Below are 17,247 nucleotides of genomic sequence, written 5' to 3' on the forward strand. Positions count from 1 at the left end.
GCGTGGGAGAGAGGATTTCACTTGAACATTGCTGCGCAGGATCCCCAGCACTGAAGGACACAGTTCAGAGCATCTGTTCTATTGAACTATCAGCAGCAACTTATAGAGCAAAGTGTGGAACACTGCTACTAGGTGATGGATGCTGGCTGACATTACTGGAAGCCCTTCGACTGCATTGTAACATGTGCAAGTGCAGACGTGGAAAAGCAGAGACCTTTACAGCATTTCCCCCTTCACAAACCTGCTTCCCTTATTTCAGTACAAATTCTCCTCCATCCACATGCATGTACACACAAGATAATATAACTTCAAATGGTAATAAAGTATTTTAATCAAGATTGACGCTTCAACATTACACACAAAGACAACTCAGTAAATTACATACTGCAAAAACTAATACAATATTTTAAAACTAAAATGAAACAGAAAACAATTAATCTGACTATAAGATTTCACAAAGAATTACTGCATCCTGTTGATAATTCTGACACTAATCTGTTGTGAGACCATGTTCCTTTTGTGCCAGACCACCTACCGTAAAATGGGATAATACCTATGTTGCAAGGGATTAGAGTATTAAGGTTTTAAAGCACTGTGAAGTTTTATTCCCATTTATAAACACTATGAAGTGCCTGATATTATCTTTGTCAGATGATAATTACTATCTGAGAAATAATATCTTGGAAAATATCTAAATATCTTAAAAAATAGTAACTTAAATCTTATTTGAAAATTACTAAGTATCCAGAAACAAACCTACCTTTCTGCTGTAGGGATTACTAATTACCAGATTGGTGTCATCTGAACCAGATAAAATATATTCTCCTGTATCATTCCAGCAAATTGTATTCACCTGTAGGAATTAGCAAAAATTACTTTAGACTTACATTAATTCAATTTTCAGAATATTAAAACATCAATACTCATCCAACACTATAGAAATTGGAGTTAACAAATTCAAATGAAATTATGTAATTTCTAAACAGCAAGCACCAAAAAAAAAAAAAAAAAGTGGTTTTGAAACAAATTGATAAAGGAATCACCTGCTTCACCTATGGCATCTCAATTACTCCCTCTGCTCCTAAAGAGTCCATCAGGTAAATTAAGCCTTCCCACAAAAGCCTCAGTAGCCACAATTTTACACATTCAGATGCTTTAATGTACCAAATCTACTTCACGGAGTTCTCTAAATTTGAATTGGAGGGCATCACAATGCTCTCGTTATTCTGTCTTCACCGTATCCAAATTCTGACCATCCATTGCTCTGTATACTTTTCAGTGACCAGACCTTCTCAGGGATAACTTGAAAAGCACCACAGAATCCATCCCAGATCTCTTTTGACAAGTGTGAGTGAAAAACCGTGCTGGGAAAGAAGAATCCTACAATGAGGTACAGAATCGTATCAGGAGAACTTTACTATATATTTCCTTAGCAATTCTCCTTTTCAAAAGACTGTGTTTAATCATGTGTCAATGAAATAATGCTGGAGAAGCCATCAAAACCCAGGAAGCTCAGAAAGTATCCTTAGAGTAACCTGTCTTCAAGCAGCACCTCATGCACAAGCACCAAAGACTGCATGCATGACCATTATTATTGCAAGTAGCCTCTAAAGTAGCTTTAAGTGTCCAACTGCAGCCATCAACGTCTTCTGTTGGCTATATTCTGTTTGTACAATAATTGCCTTAGTGTGATGTATCAGAGTGGACTATATAATCAGTAAAAACCCACCTCATCCTAAATGCTTTTCTTAAGCTTTTTTTTTTTTCCCAAATGGCAAAAATCTTTTTGTTTAAAATAAATATACTCATTTTAGTTACTATTTTAATCACAAGCTTAACAAGGTCCTTAATTAGGTAAAGTTGTAAAATCAGAATTAGCTCTTTCAGACAGATATGGGCAATAACTTGACATATTCATTGAGGAGCTTTAAATCAGCTTTTGTCACTCAAAAAAAACCCAACAAAAAAAACAAGACAGATCTTCATGTTACAACAGACATGCCTATGGCAGAGTTAGCTTAATGCTCAGCAGCAGTCAAATAACGTTAGATCCATAAGAAAAGCAAACATTCTGTCAGTGTATACATTCGTGCACGGTAAATCTGTGTCTTCCACACTATGCAGTTTTGATTCATATCCCACTCACATATTCTCCATGTCTATTACTGCCCATTTGAAAAATTATGAAAAAGAATGACAAGGGTGATCATAGGTACCTAACATTTTTTTATTGCAAGGAGCAATTAATTTGTACTACTTGGGGGAGGGGATATGGTAGAAGCTTATGAAATCATGAATGACATAGGAAAAGAAAGAAAGAATTTTCCATGGATCTTTACAGTAGAGGAAACGGAAAGGCTTCAGTGAAACCATCACGTGACACATGGCATTTTATTAAAACTAGAATTGATTGTCATGGAATATTTTAAACACCAGAAGTAGAAGAATATATATATTCATCAAAGAAAAACAAACAAAAAAAATTATCAGAAACAAAGATGCAACTTTCACCTCCATCAGTCCACTAAAGTGTGATGTGTTCTCTAGAATACCCTTCAAGTACTGCTTGCTTGCCCTGTCTCAACTTTCCTGTCAAATCCGTACTGGCCACTCTCAGGGCCAAGTTATCAGGCTCAGCTAAGCATTGGCATGACCTTGCATTGGCTACTCTTCTGATTTCATAACCCTGCCTGTCAATCACCAAGAACCATGCACTCAACTAGCCTCCAGATCCATCTATCATTGACGTAACCTATCCTGACAATGACTATACTTTAAAAACGTTGTCAGACATAGCACATTACTACATCTAGGGCAAACACAAAACCCAAGAATGTTCATTTTCACCTACATTTCCTTTCAGGCAGAAAAATACTATCATTGCCCTAAAGAAACCAAAATGCTGATGCAAGGATACAAGAACAGAACCAAGAACAAAAAACTGAAAAAACAAGGAAACTGCCAAAAAATTCAAAAACATTATGTGAGAAAGAAGAGCTAGCACAAAAATTAAACAAATCGAGCAGGGTGGAGGGGTGGAGATGTGTGTCCAAAACCAAAATCTGAAGGACAGGAAAGCAAAGAAAGCATTGGAGATGCAAAGGGGAGACATGATTATATAAATCGTAGTGTCGCAAGCCTACACAAGACATCAATCATTCTCCTTCTAAATTCCCATTTCATTGCACTGATTGCCTCAGGGTCGAGCAATTTCAATACACCCTTCCCAGGCCAAAGTTGGTTCAGAAAAACTTCTGAAGTGAGATGACATAACCAAACGGGTGCTAGATGTCCATAACTAAACCGGCTATCCATTCTGTACCAGATCACCTCTCAACATTACTGTCAGAAAATCAGTAAAAAAATAACAAAGTATTTCAGTGGAATAAGTTTGATTTTTTTTTTTTTTTTTCCCCAGAGAATACTGACTTTCCAGTCAGTCATCAGTGTTCGGTACAACCTATTGACCAGCAGTGAATAACCCCAATAAATATGCATATAGATCACTAAAAACTGATGCTTAATAAAAGCAGATTAAAAAAAGTTTTCACGTCTCCTTCCATGGTAGTAAACTTACTATTAAAATACATTGTAAAATGAGAACTAGCTAGAAAATTGGTTTATATTTCAAAACCATGTAGAAAAGCTACCTATCTACTCCCTCCACAGCCACTCAACACCCAACTAAAAGCATAATGTAAAAGTCACTACACTAAGGATTTTAAATTCTTGGAAAAAGGTCTTAGACCCAAAAGAAAGGATATATCAAACACAAACGATAGACAATTACTAATAAGATAAGTCAAAGGGTGTGTAATTAGCTTTTTTCTATTAAGAAATACACATTATCAACTGTATCTGATTTTATTTCCCACTCAATTAGCCTTGAAAGGAAGCAGCAGGCACTTTTAATTCATTAGTCAGTAGTAAAAAATAAATTTACTATCTCTGTGTTTTCGTCAAAGACAACACAGGAGGCAGTACAGCAAATCCTTAAAAAACTAAAAAAGCAAATTCCTTGCTTGTATGCAATGTAACAGTAGAATTAACTCTTTTGTGAACAGGATAGATTAGAAGACTACAAGAAATATAAGAAAGGAAATAAAAATTACTCTAGATATCCAGAATATCAGAAAGATTTCCCAAGCAAGGAAGGGGGTGAAAAAGGCACTATTTTTCATCTGTAGAGGAAAAGATGAAAACTGCACATTCTAACAACATGCAAACAAACTTCCTATACTAATTTAACCATAGCTTTGAGGACTACATCTAAAAATTACTTACTCACAAGTACATCCTGAAGGAGACGTATGCCACACAGGATGCTTGTTTGTTACTGAACTGAATGTCTATACATAGAAATAAGAAATTATTCCTCCAGGTAATCCTCTTTATTTTAAAATGTAGTATTATCCTCATGTCAAAGACTCCATCTGCCTATGCATTCTGCCGTTCTACCTTCCTCAGCTTTCACAGGACCAGAACTGGAAGAAAATAAGCAATATTTTTACTCCAATTCAATATGGTTTAGAGTTGTTTTCTCCTCTACTTTCCTCACGTTTCATTGCTGCTGGTTCAAATTGATTCTCTTCCAACATTTCTCCTTTGGATTTAGCCACTTCATACAGAAAGCATCTCACCTAACTCATTTCCTCCTCATCTTAAGCTCCTCTTAGAGTTAACATGGAAAATGGCAACTTCTGGCACACATATGACCTCGCTCTGAATTGGACAATGTCAATCTTGTTGAAAGAGGCAAACCACGCCCTGAAAGGATGATAAGGTTACAAGCAGACATCAATGATTCCGTAGGCCAATTCAATTACTGCACATACTGCTGCTAGAAACTATGTCTTCAAACAGAGTGGAAAAGTGCACTATTTCAAAGACAAAGGTACCTAAACTCTGAGATTAAAATACTCATATCTCAAACAAAAAGATGCTATGGTAATATTACTGCTACAAGAGCATGTATACTTGAAGTAATTCATGGAACTATTCCCTTCTTTAAAGATGTTGTACCCGAGTACGATTATACATACAGTCATATTGCTCACACGATCTCTCTTTTGTGCAACGTAGATCAAATGGTAGGTAGGAAGCTGGATTTGACTTTTATCCTCAATTAGAAAAAAAAATTCTTGCCTTAGGTATGCTGTCCACCACATCCAATTACACAGCATGCTTTATACAGAAAATACAAGTCACAACTTATTCCACAGAAGAATGCAAATGTTCTTAACAAAAGACCCAAAAAAAATCCCTCAAAAACCAAAACCGATCCCCTTCCTCCACCCCTCCAAAAATTCCCAACCACCCTACAAAAAACAAATCCAGAAGCACCCTTAAGAAGACAACTATGGCATTCATTCCTCACATTTGAAATGCATGTTGATCCAGCAACTGGAGGAAGAGGAAAGACTGATATGATCCTTTACCATTGATGGTATAAGGATTTTAATCAGTAAGGGCATCGTAATTTCATTTACTTTTATTTCACAGATTTTTTTAAAGCAAGTAGTAAGAAATTATATTGAATGTTGTTAGCCATTAAAGATTATTCTCTGCTAAAAAACACACAGTAAATGAGGTAAGAACCCCTAATACTCCATTCTTTAAAGGTGGATAATTCTGAGCAAATTTAATTTCTAAAATACTCCTACAATTTGAAAAATGTCTTTAAACACCTGCACATAATGCTATAAGTTCAGAATTAGAACATTTTCTACCCAGCAAAACAATTCAGTTAGGCCACATGTTAAAGCGCACTTTAAAAGCTAACACAATCAATTCAAAATTAATTTTCAAATACAGATCCACCAGGTAGATCCAAGCAACACCAAATTTGCAATTTCTGTCACATGACGTATAACTAAAATAGAGATCAGTCACTTCACTTTTAACAAGTAAAAAAGAAATACTATTTTCCTGTCCTCTGTTTTATAGACAAAAATGACTATTCTTACAAGAAAACAAAGAAAAAAATAATTAAAAAATACCCCAACCACCTTCAAGAAAAGAAACTTGAAAAATTTCATCTTAAGTGTATTCAAGATGAAAAATTACTAGAAAAGAAATTCCCAAGTAAAAATCACTGTTACAATCTTGAATATAAAAACTGATAAATAAGTTTCTACACACGGAATCATAGATTGGTTTGGGTTGGAAGAGACCTTGCACTGTAATTCTTAGAACGTTTCTTGAAAAAAAACTGGGAAATTAATGCATTTGTTTTCATAAGTCAACACCATCATCATCAGAACACTAAACTTACAATGACAGTCAGTACAGCAAAAGTAACTGACTTTTTATGTACAGCAATTCTAATCCTTGCCTTTCCCAGTCTTTCAAGTCTCTCAAAAACATATGCAAGTCAAGAATCATACTTCTGATCTCAAGCCAAAAGACTAGATCTTATTTACACATTTTCTTTAAAACTATTACTGTGTTAGTTAACAATTATAACTCTTCTTAATTTAAAGCTACAAGTGTAAGCAACTCAAGGTAAAAAAACCCTTTACATTTGAACAGCTTTTGAAATGAACATGTTAAAGTATGAAATTTCCACTTACATTTTTACTTTTTATAGAACATCTAGTACCCCTTCACTTTTCAGATATCTTGTACAACAAAGACAATTCTTTAACAATCAAGAATTTCTGCTCTATTCAAAGGTAATACAGCATTCTCTTTGTCCTTTACCTAGTTTAAATAAAATCTTTTATTTAGAAGAATATGACTTAAAACATTTGGACCAATTAAAAAAAATAAAAATTTAAATAAGCAATATTTCAAATTACGTTATTGCCTTTCGGGGGAGGCTTAAATAAGCCTCTTTAAATAACCATGTAGCACTTGATCAGTAGCTTTTTAGACTTGGAGAATAAATCACTCAAAACACTAAGACAGCTTGAAGTCAACAAAATGTATCAACATAGCACAAAACTAATAAAAATTCCATTTAAAGGTGTAGGATGAGTTCTAACTGAAAAGATAAGCATGTGTTTTCCTGGCATAGGAGATTAATTTATTCCAAGAGTAGGATGCAGTATTAAAATATAGGAATAGCATTTTGTTTTGCTTCAAAGGTAGAGTGTCAGATGTTTAAGAAGAAACAAATACCTATAGAATTCAGATGCAGGTCTTAAGAAGTGGAGGTTTCCAGCTCAGATTTAATACACAGTATTTGCATTTTTAAGTTAAGGAACTACTACCGTGGCAACGAAATCACAATTTAACATCTTCTATCAAACAAAAAAAGTAAGAAGTGACTTACACATCCATCATGCACATTCAAGGTTGCTTCAAGTTTTAATCTTTGGATAAATTCTCTTCTCCCTGTGAAGAAAAACATTAATTACATACTCTTTTAAAGCAGTAACACTGAAGAAGTAATTAAGACTCTAGTAATGGGCACTAACGGGTAAAAACCTAAGCAATAAAGAACCAGAATATAAATGTAAGTTTTGAAACAATTCATATGGCTCTCACTTTTAGAAATGCTAAGACAAGCATTACGTTTGCGATTCCACCACCTTTAATAAGAGTGCAGAAACACCAAAATGAACATTTCACAGGTTCACAGGCTGATACTTCCTCTAAAACTAATAGCCATAAAGCAGAAAATAACCCTGTGGTTATTTGGTTAACTTAGCTGAAAGGCAGCAGTTCAAGAAGTGTACCTTTTGTATAGGAATATAAAGAAGAATGTGTTTAGGTCTCAAGTAGAAAGCAAAACATGGTATCGTAATTTCAGCAAAGAACTGGAAGTTGATCTTCCAAGCATTACCTACAATTCTACGCCTTCTCTTAAACTAGAGAAAACTCAAGCTCAATTCTGTTATTAATGTTGCATTTTGAAAAATAACATTGAAGTCCAGTACCATTTCATTTAATATATATTTAAGGGATAAAACACAGAGGAAACTTTTGGAAAGGTGATGTGAAAGGAAGAGATGAAGGAGAAAGAAGTTGATAAATGCATATTAAGTAAAGCAAATGTCCATATTCCCTAAATACAAGCTGACTTACCACTGCACTTAAAAACACTACTGTACTATACATGTGAAGAGGGAAAAATGAAGTGTATTGAAAACAATGTAGTCTCTTCCTGAACTAGATGTTTAAACAAATAGCTCCAGCTTTCGTTTAATTTAGAGTGCCTCGTTTTATGAAAACAGGTGATAATGAACCTAATAATCCCCAGAAAGCACTTTCAGAAAAGATAAATACCGATAAACTAATCTTTTTAATTAATTTAAATTTAATTAATTTAAATCCTAAAAGCACTTAAACTCAAGGACCATTACCTTTTTTGTCCTGTGTTTGTACAACTCAGAACAAAACTCAGGTAAGATCATTAGACTGTGGGCCTATGTTAGGCTGCACTGTTTTCAAATATAAAACCTACCGAAATTCACTCAAAATTAACCTTCCTGCCTTCCTTTGAGGAAGCTACGGAGCCCGGGAAAGACCTGCAACAGAATCCTCTCCACATCTGAGAATTCTACATTTCTGAACTCATTTTGGTTCAGCTCAAGGCAGAACCACTTCAGAGTCCAGTGTTGCCTCTGGCACTGTAGCACAAATTTGGAAAAGTAACTTCTCCTCTCTCTGCTCATTTCCTCTTAATGCCTTTTATTTGTCCCATATACTTTCCAGCACTGAAAAAGAACACCTGATATCCATACCTGGTCCCTTCCATCACAGACTGCCACAGCACAACGCCCGGACCAAGGAGCAGGCACTGAACATCCCTGCCACGCTTCCTTGAAGATCAGGAAACCCTTCAATCAGCACCAACTCCCACAGGTACAAGCACATCAGCACCTCATTCCATGTTCATACAGCTTTGCCTCCCTGAAAAGGTATGTTTTGGCACCTCGTTTTTGCTGGAACTAGAAGTCACCTCCAAAATTCAAAATCGCTCACAACACAAGTCAAGTAACACATTAGAAGAAGATCGTATTTTGGCAAAACACTTTCTTTTTTAAGAGAAGGTACTGCCCAGGTGAAATGGTTATAAATGGCTTGCTTTTAAAGCACACCTAAGCTAGCTTTAAAAAGATAAAAGCCATATTCTCTTGTGCCCCATTTTATAGACATGGAAATTGTGATGCCTCAGAAGTGCTACAATTTCTGTTAACCAGGAATAGCCATCATTAGAGACAGATTAAAATAACAAACTTAACCTTATGCACCACGCCCTACTAGCAAGAAGGTACGTATCCTTGAATTGGGAATACAGCTACCTAGTTCACTATTGATTCTTTACCACGTTCCTGATCCATTTTTTTCCACTACAGGAACAGACTTTGAACTTAGGTCCTTAATGGTCAGTTTACTGTACTTTTCAGTTAAATCCTATTTTTTTTTCAAATCACTGAACAATATGTGTATTTTCAATGAAGATTTCTATTTTCAGGTTAATTTGATTTCTACAACACTTGCTTGTAAGTAAATGTGAATACTGAGGTGGGAAATATCACCTGCTGCATGTATCACTTTGCATTATAGAAATCTAACAGTTTCCTTCTGGAGTGCTACTGTAATGCAAAGTACAGCACAATTATACGTGACTCCCAATGGGATAACTTCACTAAGAAAGATATGCTCCACAGACCAACACAAAAATCCAGTGTTTGCCAGTCTCATCACATTTTCACTTGCGGAACAGAAAAGTCTGATAGCAGTGGATGATTCCTGGGCATAGTGCTATGTGCAAACAACACATCTGGAAGCGAGGTGGTGTTTGCAGACCAACATGCGGGCGCTTGCTGAGAATCCTCTGTACAGAAACACTGAAGGAGATTCCTTTAACTCATTTTTAAAAACAAGCAGAGCAGCAGATTTTCCTCCTTCCCGTATGGTCTGGTTTTAATCCAAATCACTTAAATCAGCAAGCAAGAAACAGCAAATGTGTTCTAATCACATCTTCAGTTGCAATTTTTATTTCCTTAAAGATGTCTGTTGACAAAATTAGGTAGGAATTGACTTGTTGTTAGATTAGGATTTTTTGGTCTTAATAGGAAAGCAGTAGCTGTACAAGTTTCAGTAAATGTTTAACTTGAGATTCAGACATACGATGTCTTAAATACTTACACTCTCCTATTTAAAACATTAAAAAAAAAATTATAGGATTGCACACACTAGCATATGTGGTTCGTTCAATATATCATGTGATCACTATTTATCTAAACATTTATTTGAAGGAGGAATTAAATACAAGCAAAACTACAACACTTAAACATCTTCCTTATTCCCTAAAGTAAAAAGGGGGCAAGGGAGAAAACAGTTAAAATGTTCTGCTTCCAAAAACCTTCCTATTTGATAAAGTACTAAACACAATAGGGCAACTGAATGGATTGTTTCTAGTTTATCTATCATTCAGAAGTAGAACCATCAGATCCTGAATGTTTTTTTTCCCTAAAATAAAAACCAGAAATACTCAAATAAACTGATCTGAAGAAAATACTGTCTCTGCATTTGCTGTTGTTAAAAGCCGAGTTAAGCCAGTGTATCTGTGTTCCCGTACTTCAGCAATGACTTCTACAAGTTCATTCGTTTGATAAATAAGCTCAGCAGTAAGCTGAGTTTTCCAATACTTAAGTCACTTGAATATTTTTGTCACTTTCCCATTTTTATCAAACTAAAACATTAAAAACAAAACACTGTTTATCTCCTTTATTAGTAGGCTACATTCCTTTTTTTTTTTAACTCCTCGGGTGCATCACAACTCTTATTGCTAGACTAACAGCAAATTCTCTTCCTCAAGGACTCTGCTCTCCCAGGTGACAAGAATCTTCACAATCTTTAACTCTTATTCACCTAATGCAATGGCTACCTGTTCCCTCCACCTTCCAATGAAGATGGCCCTCCCGGCTCCCGGTTCAGATCAGATGATGGAGACCCAGGTTTTTGACAAAAGCCCATAAAGTACCTTTTTCTTATAAAATCAGCACTAAAACCTCTGCCAAGTTTTGAGTTTTTTCCCCCCCAATACTGTGTACAGGCTCTCTAAGAGCCAGAAACTGTTTCTTTTTTCCCTTAACTATATGCTGCCAGAAATGGAATAATTTAAGTCTGTGAGGATGCTTCAATATTTCATTTCTTATATTCAAATAAGGCCCATTTAAGATAGGAATCAAGTGATTAAGCTGTCATCACCAAGATCATCTCACTGGACTGCGGAATACACGAGGTTTGCTTTGAAATTGCTAAGGTGAAAGTAGCAACAAGAATAAAATAAAACAAACAAAAAAAGCACTGTTACATTTCAAATGGCAATGATGACCTCCCTGTGAAGTGTTTCCAGAGCTGAAATTTGGAAAGCTATCAAGCTAATGCTCCACGCAACCATTTTCCCTAGACAAAATGCACTACCTGAAACCTCAAAGCACAGTGCCACTCTCAGTACAAAGATCAATTCCGTTTTTATCCATCCACCCATTTTCACCAACCGTTATGTGCTAACTGAAGCCTCAAGGTACGGTGCCACCCTCAGTACAGTGATCAATAATTTTTTTTGTTTATATTAAGCCAGAGACCACAGGACCATTTCCAAGGCCACATTCTGGGTATGGAAGAAGCACCATCGCGTCATTCATAATATGAATTTAAACACAGAAAAGTGGCCAAAAGAGAAACTGCAGCTGCTTCCTTCTAACTTATTTCTTCAAAACATTCCCCTGTGCACAACGTCAAACCAAATGACGCCTTGCTAGTCCCCTCTGGAGACCTGCCTAAATTTGGCATTTGGGTACGTACACACTGCTCTAATCTCACTTCAGGGAGCAATACCAAAATGTCATAATGCCCCTTGTATAGCCCACTCACAGCAGTTATGACTCCATTTACATCACAATCTTCAGTTTAGGAATTGCTGGTCAGGTGTTTTCTACATGGCTATCCTGGCAGAGGTACACACACCTCTTTTGTAAGCTGCTTAGTCAATGCTACTTCAGAACTGATGACAGCAGTGACGTTTAAATGCTTCAAGCATGTAAAACCTTCATATAGTTAAAACTGTACTCCAGAATTTCCCATTGAAAAATCATTTCATGAAGAAGGTCTAGCTTTGAAGTACATTTCTGCTCTACAGAACTTTGATCCTAAGTAGCACCACCATGGTATGAGACATTCAAAGACAACCTTTATTCAGAAAACCGGTAATAGATCCTGTTTGTCAAATGAACACTCATTTATGTCAAGCTGGCTCTTTCCAAGGCCAAGTCCCTCAGTGCTAGCTTGCTGTGACATTTGGAATGCCCTAGTTTAAAACTGAAACAGAGCCAGCATCTGTTCCCAATGCAGAGCACATGTTATCTTGCGCTCTAAGCCCGTTGAAGAACTACTCGTCATTCTCCAGGGTAGAGTTTACATATTTCTGAAGTCACTCCATGAAAGGATGGCAAGTCCAGTTCATTTGTATACAGGTTATTTTGCTGGATTGACTAAGTCAGCCTCTGCATAGTGATCCAGTTTAACTTCCAATCAATGTATCGACACGCTGGTTTTTCCTCAGCAAATGACTTTGAATATTCTATGCAGCAGTCAGAATTCTCCATATACCATACAGTAAACAGGACTATACACAATATCAACTGAATTAACTTTCATTGAGGTATGTTAAAATTCTTGAAGATTAATTAAAATGCTGAAAAACTTTCATTAGCTACGTGGACTGACAGTGGCCCCATTTTATAGACACCGAAACTGTGACGCAGGAAACTGAAAGAATTTATCAAAGGAGAGTGAATCAGCAGTACTGCCAGAAACCAAATCCCATGGTGTGACCTCCAGTCCTTTGATCAAGGCCCTGCTTTTTATTTCCTTATTGTTTTGTACTACTGTATGAAGGCCAAAACATGGTAACTCTTGTTACTGTCAATGTTTACAAGATTACTTTTCAAGTTACTATGAACAAGATAACCCAAATTCTTCTCTGTTCTTAATGATACACCATTAAGACTGAAGGTCTGAAGACTATACCGAAAACACAAAATATTTTCATTTCTATGAAGACACTTGCCATTTTAATACATAAAAGCTTTGCTATTAAACACCCAGCCTCAAACAACTTGGTGTTAATCAAGCTTCCACTCAGATCCTAAAACGTGCTTCAAAATAAGCTTAATGTATTAAGAAACACAAAACTTTCACATATTAACACTAAGACAGAAACTACAGAAAATGGGACACTATGCCCTGAATTACAATCCAGTAAGCCTATAATATCTCCTGATGAGAATATTGACACGAAATTCAATTTCAAAAGAAACACAAAAAGAGATCTGCTGAAGTAAAAAAAAAAAAAAAAAAAAAGCCATGTTACATATTTTAGGGTAATCAATAAACATTTCAGAAAATTCTTCTGTTTAGGTTTGCTTCTACCAAATCTGCAAGAGTAAGTCACTATAGGTAACAATACAGATAAGATTTGTTTCCAATAGTAGCAATGTCTGTAATTAACTGTCAAACACATTTCAGATTCTAAAAGTATTTACTCCAGAATATAAGCTTCCTTTGAGTTCCATCACTGGTAAGGCTACCAGCATTTGAGCTTTAAACCAATGTGTTTAATTTCTGTTTGACATTTACCATGTTTTATGCTTGAAAGATACTTAATACATAAAATTCAACTGTATTAATATCAACTTTATAAGATGTTCTCAGTGGCAAAAACGTGGCATAAAGTATCTGTCAGAGAAGGCATTTTACCTGTGCATTTCTAACACCAGCGTCTGAGTGAGTGTGCTACACTGGCTAGTACTAAGTGGATTTCATTCACGAGTACACCATATTCTGACAGCTATCCTGTCCCCACTTATGCTGCCCACAGTAAAGTATTCTGCACTGTTCTTGTCAGATTGCAGCTGAGCGGAAGAAAAAACGAGCGTGTTTTTGTGACAGAAGAAAAAATGCCACAGTTTTCCACGATTTTGATATTCACTCAATCCTCTGAAGTAGTCCAATGATCATATACAAACTACTCATTGAGATAAAAGGCACTTCAAATTTTTGTATTATGTTACGAGTGCTTCTAATTTCTACAGAGCAGAGGACAAAATTTCAGGTGATAAAGCAAAGAGAAGCTGTATCTAAGTAAAAGACAACCAAAGGCAAAAAAGATAACATGTACCACCTTACTCTTCTCAACACAAAACTATCTGATATGGCTTAAGCGTGATTAACTGGATGTATGATTAACCAAACATAAAAGCATTTTGTTTTCTCTACCAGTACTAAAATACGTCTCCCAAGTAAACAACTTGAAATTCTAAAACAGGTAACAACACAAAACTGAACAGTCATCAGATCTAGAAAATTACACTTTGGCCCTGTTTTCTTCTCATGAAAGGAGGCTCCCATTAACTGAAGGCAGAAAGAAATATTGTGCAGTGTTGCAAGTTAGAGTAAACAGCACTGCTGTAGGTGTGAACATGTATTTGGAAATGCTTTTCTCTGTCCTTGAAAGGTCTTCATCTGAAATAGTACGTGGAACAGTAACATATGTTGAATATTGTCTTGTGAAAGTTATATTAACATAGTAACACGGACAATCCTTGCGACACTGGAAAGACACATCACATCAGGTACTCTGCTTTATTTTCTCTCTGTGTAACAGCCAAGGTTAATTAGGAGCTCTACTTTTCAGCGAGAACAGACAGATTCTAAGAGGCTGAAACCAGGGTATGACTGAACCCCAGCGCAAAAGTTAAGACTGCTAGCAGCAGAACCATGATCTTCTATCAGCTCCAAGCACTCAGGCAAAATGAATACCAGAGCACGGAAAATCACTAGCAGAAGGAAAAAAAAAGTTAATGGAATCTGCTCTTAAGAGAAAAACATTCCTAGCAGGGCACATCCTCTTAGGCTGAATATATGTGTGCCCAATACTGCTGCCAGTCCTTCCATTACCTTTAAGCATCCATCAAAGGCTACTGCTTCTTCAAATCAGCCAGCAGGACTACTCACATGAACATCCCCTAGCCCATTTCGGACAAAGGTTCTGGGGAAAATAAAAGCCTACTATTTAAAGTTGTTTAAGCTAACTCAATACACATTTTTAAACAGATTAGGAAGTGATTATATAAAAGCTTATCAGTATATCTATGGAGACATGTCTTCTAGCAAAAAAGCAGAGCTTTCCCACAAGAATGTCTCAGTGAAACTGAGAATTTGTACAGGACGGAATTGAATTAAAACATTAACTATTCTGCACACACATCTAATTAAACATACCATTTAATCCCGGGTAGTATGTCAATTACACACTGCCAGGTTTGGGGGAAGATGTGAAATAGATATAGATACACACATCGTAACAGATACAGGTACATAACCCCGTGAGATTACAAGTGTAAACACTTGGAAGTTGCCCAGGGTTAGAGTTTAAAGATAGATGACGTCAAAAGTTGAGCTTAAGTAGGAATCTAAGTCTTGGTAATAGACAACAATTAAGTAACACTGTGATGTAAGTTGGATTATCATTGGGGATTTAAAAAACAATGAAAAAAGGTTACTTTTAAAAGTTACATTGCTTATTACATTGAACTGTATGTATTCATCTTAAATGATGAAAAAACCCTGTTGTTTAACTCAAGAGACTCGTGTTTTACTGAAGATAGTTTTCAGAACATAACAGTGTTTCTAAAATAAAAACTAATTAAAGAAGAACCACATTTATCCTAATTTCCTTGAAAAGGTAAATAATGAGAACACACTACAATAACAATAAAAACAAAGCCATGCAACCTAATTAAAGAGGTGGTTCTGGTTTTGTATAATAGTTTTCTATATTGGTGAAGTTTCAGCAGTTTAATAGAGGTTGAACAAACATCACTAATGGTTCAGAACACATTCAGTTTACAGGGAAGGGAAGGATGGATCCTCATCTTCCTCATGATATCTGTTAAGTAGAGAACAGTAACATTTATGATGCATTCAATTTTCCTGAGGAAAGCCTGCAAATCCTTGAAGAATAAAATGAGGAAAATAGGGGATATTAAAATTCATTGATGCGACTCAGATTCCATCTCGCAATATTCATGTTCAATATTTAATGATTCAACACATACTAAAGCATTTGGGACACATCTGAATCAGCAACTCACTAAGCCCCAAAGACATGAAAATGCTGAGACTTGCACTTAATCAGTGAAAAACCCAGCTTTGTTTGAAGGCTGGCACACTTTGCATCTGAACCGATCTTCTTCCTTACCGCAGGGACAGGACTAGTCTCAAGTGTCAACAAGTTCTTGATACATGATCGGTTATATCCCACTAGACTATTTTGGGGACATTCAAGCATAGAAGATCAGGAATCACAAGCAAAGTCACAAGAACGCACAGTATTGCAGCACAACAACTTAGAAGTGACTAAACACAGATATGCTTAATGGTCTACTCTAATGCAGTTAATGGAAGAAATCCAACTGGAAGAAGGCTACAGGAAAAAAAAACACTAAAAAAAATAAATAAAAGAAAGAGATCTCAAGTGATCTCCCACATCATTGCCTCATCGTGAAATACAAATCCAGTACATGCAGTACATGACTTGTTTTTGCAGCAAGAGACAGCTTTCATGTATCCAAAGCTCATTATTACAAGATCAAGGTGCAACTTAACTACGAAGCTGTCTGAAACACTCAATATCAAGACACAGGCAGTTATTTTCAAAGCAAATACGTTCTTTGTACGAAGATTGTCTTTAAAAGCACACAATGTAAATTTAATGAAATATTGCTATCAAAAATGAAAAGATATTTAAAGTGCACACAAATCTTTACAGTATCCAGCTGTTTGCATGAGAAGATCAGGACTCCAAAGAACATAAAGCAAATACATTTGCATCCTAAGACTGAGTATAATTCAAATAACATCATTGTACATGCAAGGTCTTGGGACTGCAACACACTTACATACACTCATGCTTCTTGGCAACCATTAACACACATGGTTAATGTTCAGTGCACAGACATTACACATAAGGTTAATCCCTTAAAAACAAAAAGTACAAGTACATCTGCATAATGCAGCCCATGTCAAGCAAAACTGACAAAACTGCAGACAACTTAAAAAGCCTCTTGAATTTCTGAAGGACAGAAACTCAACACTCTGAAACAGTTGTACCAATTTTTGATCATTTCCTTCTGGCTCCACTTAGGCTGCATGTATTTGTATGCAATGCCAGAAATCTCTCTTCCATTAATATTTCTATGCTGTATGTCAAGACACAACGGCAGC

The 17,247-nt window shown here is 36.0% G+C and overlaps 1 protein-coding gene across 1 annotated transcript in view; it reads right to left on the minus strand.

The window, feature by feature from the left end:
* Positions 1 to 17,247, minus strand: part of DCAF6 (DDB1 and CUL4 associated factor 6) — a 99,701-nt gene that overhangs the window by 71,493 nt on the left and 10,961 nt on the right. Inside the window, exons 2-3 of the mRNA XM_086630119.1 lie at positions 7,277 to 7,338; positions 761 to 853 (exon numbers count right to left, since the gene is read on the minus strand). Coding sequence (XP_086486245.1) covers positions 761 to 853; positions 7,277 to 7,338 — 155 coding nt within the window. The remainder of the gene's footprint in view (positions 1 to 760; positions 854 to 7,276; positions 7,339 to 17,247) is intronic.

This window comes from Tauraco erythrolophus, chromosome 1 (assembly GCF_009769465.1).
Source record: "Tauraco erythrolophus isolate bTauEry1 chromosome 1, bTauEry1.pri, whole genome shotgun sequence".
NCBI lineage: Eukaryota > Metazoa > Chordata > Aves > Musophagiformes > Musophagidae > Tauraco > Tauraco erythrolophus.